This window comes from Macrotis lagotis, chromosome 5 (assembly GCF_037893015.1).
Source record: "Macrotis lagotis isolate mMagLag1 chromosome 5, bilby.v1.9.chrom.fasta, whole genome shotgun sequence".
In the NCBI taxonomy this organism is placed as follows: domain Eukaryota; kingdom Metazoa; phylum Chordata; class Mammalia; order Peramelemorphia; family Peramelidae; genus Macrotis; species Macrotis lagotis.
Genome location: NC_133662.1, coordinates 239,250,716 through 239,264,866, shown reverse-complemented (window position 1 = coordinate 239,264,866; position 14,151 = coordinate 239,250,716). Strand labels below are relative to the sequence as shown.

The 14,151-nt window shown below is 46.9% G+C and overlaps 1 protein-coding gene across 3 annotated transcripts in view; it reads right to left on the bottom strand.

The window, feature by feature from the left end:
* Nucleotides 1-13,659, bottom strand: part of SARM1 (sterile alpha and TIR motif containing 1) — a 21,067-nt gene extending 7,408 nt beyond the window's left edge. For 2 of the 3 annotated variants that reach the window (XR_012468774.1, XM_074189037.1), the window contains exons 1-7: nucleotides 12,605-13,659; nucleotides 6,801-7,419; nucleotides 4,672-4,884; nucleotides 3,194-3,363; nucleotides 2,819-3,054; nucleotides 1,023-1,125; nucleotides 733-922 (exon numbers count right to left, since the gene is read on the bottom strand). Coding sequence is in view for 2 of the 3 variants with exons in the window: in XM_074189037.1 (XP_074045138.1) it covers nucleotides 733-922; nucleotides 1,023-1,125; nucleotides 2,819-3,054; nucleotides 3,194-3,363; nucleotides 4,672-4,884; nucleotides 6,801-7,419; nucleotides 12,605-13,056 (1,983 nt within the window). In the remaining variant the exon portion in view is untranslated. The remainder of the gene's footprint in view (nucleotides 1-732; nucleotides 923-1,022; nucleotides 1,126-2,818; nucleotides 3,055-3,193; nucleotides 3,364-4,671; nucleotides 4,885-6,800; nucleotides 7,420-12,604) is intronic. The other variant, XM_074189038.1, reaches the window with a different exon arrangement.
* Between the last annotated feature and the right edge of the window lie 492 nt (nucleotides 13,660-14,151).

Genomic DNA, 14,151 nt, shown 5'->3' with positions numbered 1-14,151 from the left:
ATGGCTACACATTTTTAACATACACTAAATAACTTGCTTTCTCATTGGGTGGAGTGGGGTGGGAGGAAGGGAAAGAATTTAAAATTCAAGGTTTTGGACATAAATGTTGAAGCTTGTTTTTGCATGTAACTGGGGGGGGAAATTTTTAAATGAAATAAAATATTTTTAAATTTTATTTATTTATTTTTCCAACTATATGCAACAGTAGGAACAAACATTAAGCTCCTACTATGTTCATGGCACTATACCAAGCACTTATTTGATTCTCCCATAGCACTGTCTAGAAGAGATGCTCAGAAAATGTTAAATGTCTTGTGTCCAGACCTCTTAAATGAGATGGAATCATCAGCATGGGGAACTTTCTTCCACCAACCCCGATCAGCAACTCAACTACGTTTGTTAGTTGCCCACCATCATCCTCAGAGCTTGAATGAGGTGTCCAGAGTCACACAGGATATGGCAGAAGCAGGGGCTTAGAATACTCCAGATATAAGGAAACAGGCAGACAGCAGTGAGGTGACTTGCCCAGGGTCACACAGAAGTGTCTGAGGCTGGATTTGAACTCGTGACTCCTTGACTGGACCAACTAACTTCGCTTGCTGATTTGACTAGACCACTAGGACTTGAGATAAGAGGACTCATTCTGGGCCCTTGGAAGCAGGACTGACTCTGCTCATGATGAGTAATTTTGTCTCCAGACTTGTTGGGGGCTGGGAAGGGGAGGGTGCTTACCTTATGGACCCAGTCTTTGCAGTCATGATCCTGCATACATTTGTCCAGTGCTCCAGATGACAGAACCAGTACAAAGTTCCGGGCTCCCATGACACTCTGGATCAGCTTGTCCTCAAACTTGCCGGCCTCTAGCTTTTCCACATCGATGAAGACGCTGAAGCCATGAAGCTGCAGATGCACCTTCAAAAGACTGGGGAGAGGGGGGCCCTTATCTACACATGCTGGCTGGGGCTTAGCCAGCCTTCAGGTTGGGGCTCCTGCCACCTGGCCCCCTAACAACAAACCCTCACCTGGCAAGCTGGGAACCGGAGCTCCGGCGGTAGCTGATAAAGACATCGGGATTCTCACAACTGGACTTGCAGCCGCTGCAAGGCAGGGGGGAGTGCAGCATCTCTGATGGAACATGGGGGGAAGGAAGGGGAAGATGTACATTGAGGCAGAGCCATTCCTTTCTTCTTCCCTTCCAACCCACAACTGGCAAACTGCTTCTGCAATCTTTTGGTTTTCTTGCCATTTCCCTTCCAAGGAATTTCCAAGACACAAGGAAACCTGGATACTGATGGGAGAATGTTGCAAAGAGATGGCATGGGTGCTGAGCTTCATTGGAAAAAGGATGATCTCTGTATATTCACACACACACACACACACACACACACACACACACACACACACACACACACACACACTCAGTCACACAGTTTGGGGAAAACCAAGAGCAACCCAGAAAGTCAGAATTATAGAGCTGCAGAGCTGCTGGGGACCTGAGATCACCTTATCTAATCGCTTCATTTAAGCTGGAGAAGCCTGGTTAGGCTGAGGGGTGGTTAGCTGCTGGTGATTGGCCCTAGATCACTTAGCAAGTTAGGGACAGAAACCAAAACTAGAATTCAGATTTCTTGGTTCACTGTCTTAGGCTCCTTTGAAGTGAAAAGTACTAAGTGTACTAAGTGAAAAATCTCATTGGCCTTAAAGGAATCTGAAGAAACCTGGGCTGAAATCCCACCTCTGTGATTTGGGAGCTGTGTGACCACACCCCTGAGAGGCCTCTGGACTTATTTCCTTATGTGAAAAGGCAGGGAGAATCATATGTAAAATATTGAATTCATAGGATTATTGGGACGATCAAATGAGGTTAAATTCATCCAATGGTTTGCAAATTGGCAATTGTCAGCTATTACTATTTGTTAGGATTATTCTGATTAATAGCTCACATTTGGGTAGCACATGGGTAATTTATATAGCTGTACAAAGGCTCTGTGAGGTCAATGCTATCATCCCCATTTCACAGATGAGAAAACTGAGGCTGAGAAAGGGATGGTGACTTGCCCAGGATCACACAGCTAAAAAAGAGTAGGAGGTAAGATTTGTTCTCACTCATCTATTATACATTGCCACATCCAGGGCCATTTCCAGATGTACTGATTCCTATCTGGCCACTGGACCCAGATGGCTCTGGAGAAAAAAGTGAGGCTGCTGATTTGGCACCACATCCCTCACTCAAATCCAATTCACTTGTTTGTCATGGCATCACCTCCCTGATGTCATGGTCTTCTTGGAGAAAGAAAGACAAACATTATCATCACATTGCAACACCTAACAGTCATTCCTCCTGCCTTTGGGAAGAAGGGAGGTGTTACAAATAAATATTTACTGGACAAATCAATGTGGTAGGAGGATCGACTATAAAAATAAACCCTGACTGGAAGGGGGGGAGGGGAAAGGTAAGAAGAGGAGGGTTCACCCAGATTTAGGAGGCAGAGGACAAAGAAAAACCTTAGAATGAAGAGTGTTAAGACTAAAATATCGTAGAGATTACTTTAGATGGCAAAATTGAGACTCAGAGAGGGAGAGTGACATGAAAAGTCAGTGACTGAAATGGGACAAGAACCTCTACCCCCTCAATCCTAGCCCCGTCCTCTGTCTGGCTTGCTTCCACAGGTAGTGAGCGCCCATCACTGGGGGATTCAAGTAAAGTCCAGATGATCATTTGCCGAAGGGGTACAGGGTAGACTAGCTGTCATCTGAGATCCCTCTCCACTGGGAGATTCTTTGACCTGAGGCACAGGGTGGGCTAGGGGCATCTCACCACGGGCAGCAGTGAGAATTCGAGCCCGGTGGAAACCGGTGCGGATGCCGCAGTCCTCCTGGAGCTGCTGCTCAGAGACCCGATGCAGCAGTGTGCGGTCCACACCGCAGCTCACCAGGCCGTAGGTGTACTGGCGGAACCGAGGGTCCAGACTCCCCAACCAGTCCGCGAGGTTGCTGCGATCACACGTGGCGTAGTTTGCAAAAGTCTTCAGTTCGGTGAGCTCCCGAGAGAACCTGTGGCCGCCAAGTGGGGGGCAGCTAGTCAAAGCTGGGCAGGGGCAAGTGGCCTCTGGGGAGCGGTGGAGGAATGAGCCACGACTGGAGAAGGACTCGGGGGTGGGTTGGCCAATTAGCCTTATGGAAACATGCCTACCACGGGGCAGAGAGGGCATCACAAGGGAGCTGGCAGACAGACATGGGAGGGGTAGGGCTCATCCTATGGTCTCCAAACCTCTTGCGCGTGATGGCAGACTTCATTCCTAGGTCATCTCGAAGCTCTTCCTCTGTTAGACGTAGCAATAGGTCTCCATCTATCTGTTGCTCCTAGAGGTGGGCAAGAGGGAGGGGTCAGAGTTGGAAGGTGTGTGTGTGTGTGTGTGTGTGTGTGTGTGTGTGTGTGTATGAGAGAGAGAGAGAGAGAGAGAGAGAGAGAGAGAGAGAGAGAGAGAGAGAGAGAGAGAGAGAGAAACTCACAGGATCTTGAGGCTGGCTCCCCTCTTCCCAAAATGCTCTCATCTCTCAGCCCACCCTAGTCAATCTTGGTCATCAAAGCTATGAGGGAGAATGCAAGCTTCCCAGGATGTGTGTCAAAGTATTTGGGGAAGTCCTTTAGGAAGTAAGTGAACTGGTATGGAACTGACCCTTCTGATGAGTAAAATGACATTTAACTTTGACCCCAAAGCTACCTTCTGCCCACCCTCCAGATGCCTGGATTCCCACCATTAGAGTTGCTACATTAGGTTAAGGCATTGTGTTTCCAGGTGGTCCCTCTTTACATGCAGAGATGTTGCCTAAAAGGAAGCATATTAAAAAATCAGATCCTCCTACTATCCCCCATCCTCCAGAAAGGATGAGAAAACAGAGTATATATATATATGTATATATATATATATATATATATATACATATATATATACATATATATATACATATATACATATATATATGTATATATATATATATATATTTTATGTATGTATATGGGTACACAGGCTCTTCTAACAGCCATGACACAAATCATCTCCAAGTAAACCGCCACCTGGACATTCTCAGGAGCTGGCTTGCTGCCCTGAGAGATAAGGTGAGCCGGAGTCCTTGGGACCCAGAGTCCTTGGGAGCTGGACATTCCGCCCCACTGACCAAGGGCACTAGACACAGCTGTGCCTTATCATGACCTCCCTAACGTACCCCCCCATCCTGTAATGCTAGATGCTGCATGTACACATAGCTTGCATCCCCCCCAATTACCTCATTATTCTTTGTTCTATCCCGGAAGACCTAACAGTATATATGTAATAGCTAAGCAATAATAAAATTGAGCTGGAGGCATAAGGCAGTAGTGGCTTGACTCCTTATTCTCAGCTCCCCTCCTGGAGGGAGGTCGCTGCTGTGGGCCCCAAGGAAGCAAGCCACAACATATACAAACATATATATATATATATATGTATATATACATATATATGTATATATGTATGGGTTAGAAAAAAATCAGGGTTAGGAAAAATTCAGAGCCCATACTGCTGATTCCCAGAAGGTGCTGCCTCAATATGGGGGCCCAAGTGGGCAGGCAGAGCAGCCATGTGAGGACAGGAAGTACCTAGAGGATGTGAGTGAAGGTAGGGATGTCCTTACCCAGAAGCGCTCACAGTATTTGGAGAAGCCAATCTGCTGTAGCCAAGTCTGTACCTCTGCCTCCTTCCAACTAGGCACACAAGGCAGGATACGCCGGGGAACCTCTTCACCTACCAGGCGCAGTGCCCTCTTGGCCAAAGCTGATATGGTACCATTGGTGGAATAGGAAACCAGACGCTTCAGGCTCTGTGTGGCTCCAATCTCATTAAATACCTAGAGGTAGGATGCCAGAAGTTGGCAGAGGGAGGCATAGTCCTACAAAGGCTGCAAATAACCCAGTCTAGGTCCTTGGCATTGCAGTCCAGTATGTTCCAAATCCTTGATCATCCCCAAAGCCCCAAAGCTATAGACCTATGATCCTGTGATTTTTTTTAAGCTTAACTTTCTTTCTTTCTTTTTTTTTTTTAGGTTTTTTTTTGCAAGGCAAATGGGGTTAAGTGGCTTGCCCAAGGTCACACAGCTAGGTAATTATTAAGTGTCTGAGATCGGATTTGTACCTAGGTACTCCTGACTCCAGGGCCAGTGCTTTATCCACTGCGCCACCTAGCTGCCCCTTAACTTTCTTTCAAAAGGTCCATAAAGTCTTCTCTTACTGCAGGTGGAATTCAAAATTCAAGAGATCTAGGGTTTCCAGGGGGTGAATTAATTAAATGCTTGACCAAATACAATAGGCTAATTTTTAGGTTGATAATTCTATATGGTTGGCTAATGATGTTATAAATACTCAAATGACCCTTGGTAGAAAAAAATGTCACCAACCCTGTCTTAGACTAATCAAGAGCAGAGAAGGCACAAAAGAGAATTGGCAAGGGTCAAAGCCAGGAAACCCATGGTCCTCCTTCTAGGGTCATTTAAGGTAGCCAAATGTCCTGGATTTTCTATCTAGCTGCTTTCCCTAGATTCCCTACATTCCCTCTTGCCATTTCTTGCCTCTAGTCTTGATTCAATTGTTCAGTCATGTCTGACTCTTTGTTACCCCATTTCAGATTTTTGGGGAGCTTTTTTTGGCAAAGGGAGTATTTGCCATTTCCTTCTCCAGCTCATTTTTACAAATAAGCAAACTGAGGCAAGCAAGATGAAATGACTTGTTTCATACAGCTAGTTAGAATCTGAAGCTGCATTTGAATTCAGGTCTTCAGAACTCCAGGCCTGAATCTACCTGTGCTGCCTAGCTGCCCACTTCTGCCTTTAACTCACTATTCTTTCTCTCTTCACTTCCCCCATTATCTCACTTCCCCTCTAGACTTTGTCATCCCCTATTTATTCCCATCTACTATCCCTTTCTACAACCCCAACATTCCTCTCTTCCCTCACTATCCTGCATTATCTCTTTTGTCTCTCTCCCTCCCCATTTTTCTCTTTATCTTGCATTCCATTATTATTCTTGGTCTCTATCCCCGAATATTCTCATCTCCTATTCATCCTTCATAATTTCCATCCTCCCTCCATCGTTTCCCTCCTCCTCCACCCTTCACTAATATCCATGACTTTTCAGCCAGTGTTCCTTTTCTCCCATCTTCCCCTCCTCAAACTCTGCTGAATTATCATTCCTGTTCTCCATCCCCCATCATTCCCCTCTTCCCTTCTGTCTCATCATTTCCTTTCTTCTTATCCATTCACTATATATGGCACAGGGTGCCATCCATCCATCCATTCATTCAACTTTTCATCCATCCATCCATCCATCCTTTTATCCATCCACGCATCTATCATCCATCCATCCATGCATCCGCTCACTCATCCATCATCCATCCATCCCCCATTCATTCATCCGTCCACTCACCAACCATCCATCCATACATCCACCATCCATTATGCATCTAACCATTCATCCATCCATCCATTAATCTATCCAACTATCCATCCATCCATCCATCCATCCATCCATCCATCCATCCATCCAGCCAGCCAGCCAGCCAGCCAGCCAGCCAGCCATCCATCCATCCAGCCATCCAGCCATCCAGCCATCCAGCCATCCAGCCATCCTTTCTTTCTCTGTGAGTTCCCAACGTCCTTTCCTCATCCACTCCATCCTCCTTCTGGGCCTTCTTCCTTTCTATTTCTTTCCCCTCCTGGTCTCTTGTCACTTCCACCCTAACCCCTTCAGCCCACACCGGCACCCTCCTTACCTTACTCTTGCCTTGGAGACTCTTTATGGCCGCCTCAGCACAGAGGTAGAAGGCCCCTATGCACTGAGCCTCCAGGCGGGAAGAGTCCAGCAGGGGCACCAGGCGCTGCAGGTCATCGGCCGCCCGGCCCTGGCTCGTGTCGCTGGCGTCCACCAGGCAGCGGGCGAAGCGTCCGGGGTCCAGGGAAGCCACCAGGGGCTCCACGAGGGCCAGGGTGCCTGAGCGCTCCACCTCGCGCTCGATCTCCTTGTTGGTGGACAGCACGGCCACGGCCAGGCAAGCGTGCAGCCGGAGCAGCTCGTCCTCCTTGGAGAAGGCCAGGGGGAAGAGCCACTCGGCGGCGCGCTTCTCCACCATGCGCCTCTGGGCCGCCTGGCCGCCGTGCAGGGCGCAGTTGGCCAGCGCCAGGGCGCAGTGCCGCAGGAGCGCCGAGTCTGTGCGGCGGCACCAGAAGAGGACGGCGTCCAGGCCGCCCGCCGCTATCAGCCGCTGGCACGTCTCCTCCGAATGCTTGAACATGTGCTCCAAGATGCCCGCCGTGCTGCGCGCCAGCTCCAGGGGCTCCCGCTCCTTGGCCAGGTTCAGGATGACGCCCAGCCCAATACGGGCCACCCGGTCCCTGAAGAGAGGGCGGAGAGTGGGGCGGGGGGAGTTAGAGGAAAGCACCAGAGGGTGACCCCAGGGCCTCAACCGCTGGCTTTGACAAGTCTAGGAGGAACAAGGCCAGAGCTAAGATCAAAGATTTTTTTTATTTCCCCCCCAATTACATGCAAAGGTAAGTTTATAACTTTCATCCATTTGCAAGTTGATGACTTCCACAATTTTTCTACCACCCTCCTTTCTTTCCCCCGGCTCTAAGGCAACCTGAGTTCAAATCTGATCTCAGACTTACTAGATGTGTGAGGTCTGATTACTTTGCATTCAAGGCTTTCTCCATCATCCTGATTCGTATCTGACCAACACAGCCCCCCCCCCCCACTCAACTCCAATTCATGGGCATGTCATGGCATCACCTTGAGGTACAGGAGTCAGAAAACCTGGTTTTGCCATTTATTTACTACCTGTGGGTGACTGTGAGCTAGCTGACCTCCAAGGTGTGTGATTCTGCCACCAAAGCAAATTCAGGATTAATGAAAAATGTGCATGTTGACAAAAAATGTTGTGGCTTGAGAAAATGGATTAGTTTACTCTATCTCCAGTTAGTTAATTCAGGATAGGGGACTTAGAAGTCCCATACTTTGCTCCAGTCATTGGGCTGTATTCTTTGGGAAATGGGCACCAATACCACCAAGGGTCAGCTATAGGGAAGATTCTATTACTCTCCTTTCACTCTTCTTTTCCCTTTGCTTGTCATGGTTTTCTCAGTCCCCAATATAAGCTCCTCACTGTATTCTGCCCTCTTTAATGTGGGTCTCATTCAAGTTCTGTCATGGGCCAGTTCCTCTTCCTTGTAGACATTTTCTAGAATAGTTTTATGGGGGTGCTTTTTGCAAGGATTAAGTGACTTGCCCAAGGTCATACAGCTAGGTAATTATTAAGTGTCCGAGGTCAAATTTGAACTCTGCTCCTCCTGACTCCAGAGCTGGTGCGCTATCTACTGTGCCACCTAACTGCCCTCTCATGATTTCTTACAGAACAATTGTACTTCATCACATGCAATACCATAACTAAATCATCCATTCCCCAGTTGATGAGCATTCCCTTCATTTCTGATTCTTTGTCAGTACAAAAAGGACTGCTATAAATATTTTTGTATATGTGGGTCTTCTCCCCCCTTTTTTAACAGAGATCAGAAGATCTGAGGGAGTTCAAATTTCAGTCCAAACTTAATAGCTGTGCTACCTTAAACATATTCTCCATCTGTAAAATTCAGAAGTTTGATAACTGGCTGACTGGTTCAGAGATCTTAAGTTGGAACGTATTTCATAGAACTCAACTCTCTCATTTTACTCCTGAAGAAATTGAGACCTTAAGAGGTGATAGGTGTGGGGCAGGTAGGTGGCGCAGTGGATAGAGCACCAGCCCTGGAGTCAGGAGTACCTGAGTTCAAATCCAGCCTCAGATACTAAATAATTACTTAGCTGTGTGGCCTTGGGCAAGCCACTTAACCCCATTGCCTTGCAAAAAAACCTGAAAAAAAAAAGGGAAAAAAAGAGGTGATAGGTGTTGTTTAAGATCACATATTGAAGAGGCAGAGTTTAATCTATTCTGATCATTCAGATTGTCAAAACTTAAAAAAAGAGATGGTAGCTGTCTATGCTGGAAGGACTGTGGGAAGTCAGACATAGTTGATGCTCTATTAGTGAAGTTGTAATGTGGCCTTACCATTGACATAATTATGCAAGAAAAGTGAGTAAATAGTCTGCCTAAACACCCTTTGACCACTGTTATAGCTGACATATAGCCTAAGAAAATCAAAGACAAAAATGATGAATATACTTTGTAAAATATTTCTATCAGCACTTTTTGTGGTACCAATGAACACAGAATGAAGTGGGTACCCATAAACTGGAGAATGGTTAAAATGGTTAATGGTTAAAAAAAATTCCCTGTGGTACATGAATACTATTGTGCAAGGAAAAAATGATGGATAAGAGGAATTTAGAAAGATTCATATGGACTGTTAAGCAAAAAGATCACTAAGTTAAATTGTGAGCAGTGGGAAAATCAATGAAGATTCCAGAGAAAAGGGATGAAAACATATCTCTAGCCACCCTTCTTATGGTAAAAGTTGGAGATTAATAGGACAAAATACTCTGTTGAGTGTCAGATTCTTATGCTTCATTTCTCAAAACTAGCTTTCCCTCTATGGGGAAGATAGGTGTTGAAGTGGAAGAGGCCTGGAATCAGGAAAATCTGAGTTCATATTTGTTCTCATACATTTAGTAATTGTGTAGCCTTGGACAGGTTACAACCCTACTTGCCTCAGTTTCCTCATCTCTCAAATGAACTGGAGAATCAGTTCAGTATCCTGACCAAGAAAATCCCAAATGAGGTTACAGATAGTCAGACATAACTGAGGATAACAATAATTTTTCTTTCCAAACTTGCTACTATAGGGACGGCTAGGTGGCGCAGTGGATAAAGCACTGGCCCTGGAGTCAGGAGTACCTGGGTTCAAATCCGACCTCAGACACTTAATAATTACCTAGCTGTGTGGCCTTGGGCAAGCCACTTAACCCCGTTGCCTTGCAAAAACCTAAAACAAAACAAAACAAACTTGCTACTCTACCCAATCCTGTAGAAGTATTTCTTAAGCACCTACTCTATGGGTTAGATGCTGGGGATAAGACAAAAAAATGGAATAGTCCCTGATCTCAAAGACCTTACATTCTTCCAGAAGAGACAGCATGCATTTGAATAAGTGGGTAGCCTAATATAATGGAAAGAACTCTCAATTTTAAGTTAGGGCAGAGTTCCAATTCTGGGTTTTTGGCTTGTTGCCCATGATCTAGGGCAAGTGACAACCCCTCTGGGATTTAGTTTTCTCAATTGTAAAATGAGGGAATTGGAGTAGAAAATTTCAGAGGTCTCTTCTATCACTAAGTCCATGATCTTATGGTCCTACACATAAGTATGTACAAAATTCATATAAAGTACCAATATAGAGTGGCACTATCTCATATTCATTGATCTCAGTAACAGATCTGTTGTGTATTATTTTGGAATGCTGTCATCTGAATATTTGTCATGTCCTCCTACTAGACTGGAAGCTCCTTAGAGGTCATTTCTTAGCCAAACTCTGTATCACATCCAACCCAGAGTTGGTGCTTAATACAAATTTTAACAATTGCTTTAATTTATATGAAATAATACATTTCAAAGTCATTGAATTGTAGATAAAGAACTAGAAATTCCCTCAGAGACTCTTTAACCCAATTCCCTTATTTTATAGATGAGGAAACTGAAACCCAGGGAGGTTAAATTATTTGCCCAGAGTTATCCAGATAGTGAGTGTTCTAACTCTAAATCCTTTTCAATTTGGATTTCTAAATGGGGTTTGAGATTTCCTGGAGGACCAGATATACTGGGCTGAGACCCCTGGAGCTGAGCCTACAGTTTGGGGAGGGAAGGAGTAGAGGATAGCTGTTCATGAGAGATGTCTGTAGTATAAAGAATGGAAGATTATATGACTTTGGACCCCAGATCTCCAGGTCAGCCCATCTGTGACCTCTTGACCCCAGACTCTGAAGGGAAACCTGGAGACAGAACTGACAAGTCCCAATCTGGGAGGACACCCCTCTGACTGCCTCTCCTTATTTGACTCTCCTTGCTCCTTCCCACATCCTGTCCAGGATCCTCCAACTCCAGCACCAAGAAACAGGATGAGATCATGTCTATTTAAGGATCAGAACTCTGAGAAGGAGCCAGAAGAGTAAGGGAAGTTTGAGGACCGTAGAGAAGAAAAGCCTCCCCAGAGCAAAGCTGGTGCTAGAATGGAGACTTGAATTCTCCTCCAGGAACTGCTCCTGCCCTCCTTGTTACAGGATCCAGAGAGAATCAGGTTCCCATGGTGATGTCAGGCCCCCTTCCCAACTCCCTAACCCCCTCAGGCCCAGGGTCTCAGTACCAGGACACTAATGGATGAGAGGGAAAGCTGATAGGGCCATCTGGAAGAAGCTGAGAAGGGAAGATTGACATAAGGGAGAAAGAGGTGGGGGTTAATGTCATCTCTGAGTCATCTATAGGTACCCGTTCATGAAAGGAGAAGTCTTTTCCTAAGCAACTTGCCTCTGACTCCACTTCTCCTCTGCTACTCTTTCCAATCATTAAGGAGCCCTAGGCTTTCACTCTGAGGTCAGATCTGACTCTTGAATCCTCACTCTGGCTGGTGGGAATGGCTATAGGGGCTGGAACTGTACCCAGGTGACTATAAGGCTTTTGTGAGAGTAAGGGATGATTCCGGCACATTTATACAATGAAGAGAGGATAAGAGAAACTTTGTCCCCGCTTCCCCAGTACCCTTCACTGACTCAGGACCAGAGAATTCAGAACTAGACATTGGAGATGAATTTAATCTTACGCTACAAAAATTCTGCTAAGTTTAATGTAACTCCCCCATTTTACAGATAGGGAAACTGAAGCCTAGGAACTTCCCAGGAACTATGCCAACCTGAATTCCTGCACTGCTACAGAGGACCAACAAAACTTCATTTATTTTTAGTTCTATTTTTATTTTTCTATGGTTACAAGCAAAACCAAGTTTCAACATTCACTTTTAAAGCCTTGAGTTCTGAATTCTCTCCCTTCTTTCCACCCCAATCGCCCTCACTGACAAAGCAAGTTATTTGATACAGGCTAAAAATGTGTAGTCATGAAAACATTACAACAATAGTCATTAAAGAAAAACTTTTTCTCTGCAATATTTGCTATATTTTTCTAGTTCTGTAACACTGTCAATAATGTATGAGGATGTGTTTGCCATTCAGGATTTTGACAATTGTAAATGTCCCCCTTTTTTCTCGGAGGGAAATGAAGTGATAATATTTGCTGGAGAACATGTACTTCATAGGTAGCCTTATTGATAAACTGAGGCTGGATCCACCTTCATAGTAAAATCCTTGTCTCATATATAGGCTCCCAGGGGTGAGGGATGGGGGAAAAAACGAACACTTTAAAGCAAAACAACTATTGCTCTCCCTTGAGATGAAAGCCCAAATATCTCACTTTACAATTGGGGAAACCAAGTCTGAGACTTTCCAATAACTCTTTGGATGGTGTACAATAGCTGTTGATCTCAGTTCTGATGTACTATTCTCCTTAGAAAATCCAAGACCTTTTCCCCCATCTCTGGGCCCCCTTACCTATTTTCGGCCACCAGGATTTGCTCCAGCAGCTGAGCTGCCAGCACCCGGGTATCCAGCTCCGAGGCCTGAAGCATCTGTAGCAGGAGGTCGAGGCCACCCTCCAGGCGGATGGCTTCACATAACCCCTTGGCCACCTCGCGACCCACAGAGGGGATGACCCATGCCTCCTCCACCAGCTGGAACACTTCGGACAGGCCGATGGCCACCGCCTCTGGGCTGCCCGCCTGCTTGAGCCCCGACAGTGCCAGTTGCAGCTCGGGCAGCACCCGCTCCAGGGCGCCCAGCACCTCCACGTTGGTCCCCGGAGACACCTCCCGGGAGACCCCTCCACCCACTGCCCACCAGCTGCCTTCTGTGCTCCTGGGAACGGGCACCGCTAGCCGCTCCGGGCCCGACATGGTGAAGAAGCGACAGAGTTTGTAGGCGGAGAAGAGCAGCGTCAGGACCATAGAGGCCGGGTGGTCAGGGGGCCATCCCTGGGGGACAGCGCATGGGTTCGAATGGGCAGGACCTGGGGAGGGGCTCTTCGATGGCTGGGAGAGGGCAGTTGGGCGAAGAAAGGAGGGAGAATGGAGTCGGAAATGAAACGGAGGAGATGGAAGAAGTTGGAGGGAGAGAGAAGAGGGAAGAAGGATGAGGAATGAGCTCTAGAGAGGAGGAGGAGAGGGGTTGGTCCTGGACCAGGAGAGGAGATGGAGGGAGAGAGATGGGCCAGCTGTTGGGGGTGGTGGTGGTGGTGGTGGTGACGGGGTAAACTAGGCTGGGAATGGAGCAGGGAAGGGGTGGGGAGAGGATGGCAGAAGCTATTGGAGAGAAGAAAGGGAGGTGATGAAAGTCCCAAGGATGCAGGATGCGGAGATGGAGAGCGGGCGGCGGAGGGAGGGGCCGAAGGAGGAGGCGCTGCGCGCTGGCAGGCGGCTGGCTCTGTCCGTGGTGCTCGCTGGGCCCAGGCCCCGCTCGGAGGAGAACGAACAAAGCGACTTCACTGGGAGGCTCGGGGGGCTCTGCCACGAAGGGGCAGCCCGCCCAGCCCCGGCCTCCAGTGGCTCTGACTCCGGCTCCGCCCCTCCTCCCCTCGGCCAGCTCCCCAAACGTAAGGCCTGGAGGAGGAGCTGCTTCCTGATGGCCAGCCCCCTACAGCCTTCCCCTTAGAGGGGGAGGAGGCAATCCCTCCTTAGGGCACCGCAGGAATGGTTGCCTTGTTTAGGAACCTCAAGAGTCTCCTAACAAGCCACAACAGATTTATCCAGATGAATTTAGAAATGAATTCTACAAGAGACTTACAGATGAATTAAATCGTATGCTGCAAAAATTTTGCTACATACTGGAGGAAAAGGTACCTTATGATCCTCTTTTTAAATTTTATTTTAGTTTTTTTAAATTGATAGTTTAAGCTTTCCAATTACCCGTTAGGGAAGTTTTTCAACATTCCTCTACTTGCATATTTATAAATTTCACATTTTCCCACCACCCTCCCTTCTTACCCCTCCCCCCCGTGGCGAAGAGTCTGGTGAAGGTTGTCCACGTACCACTAACAACAGCTT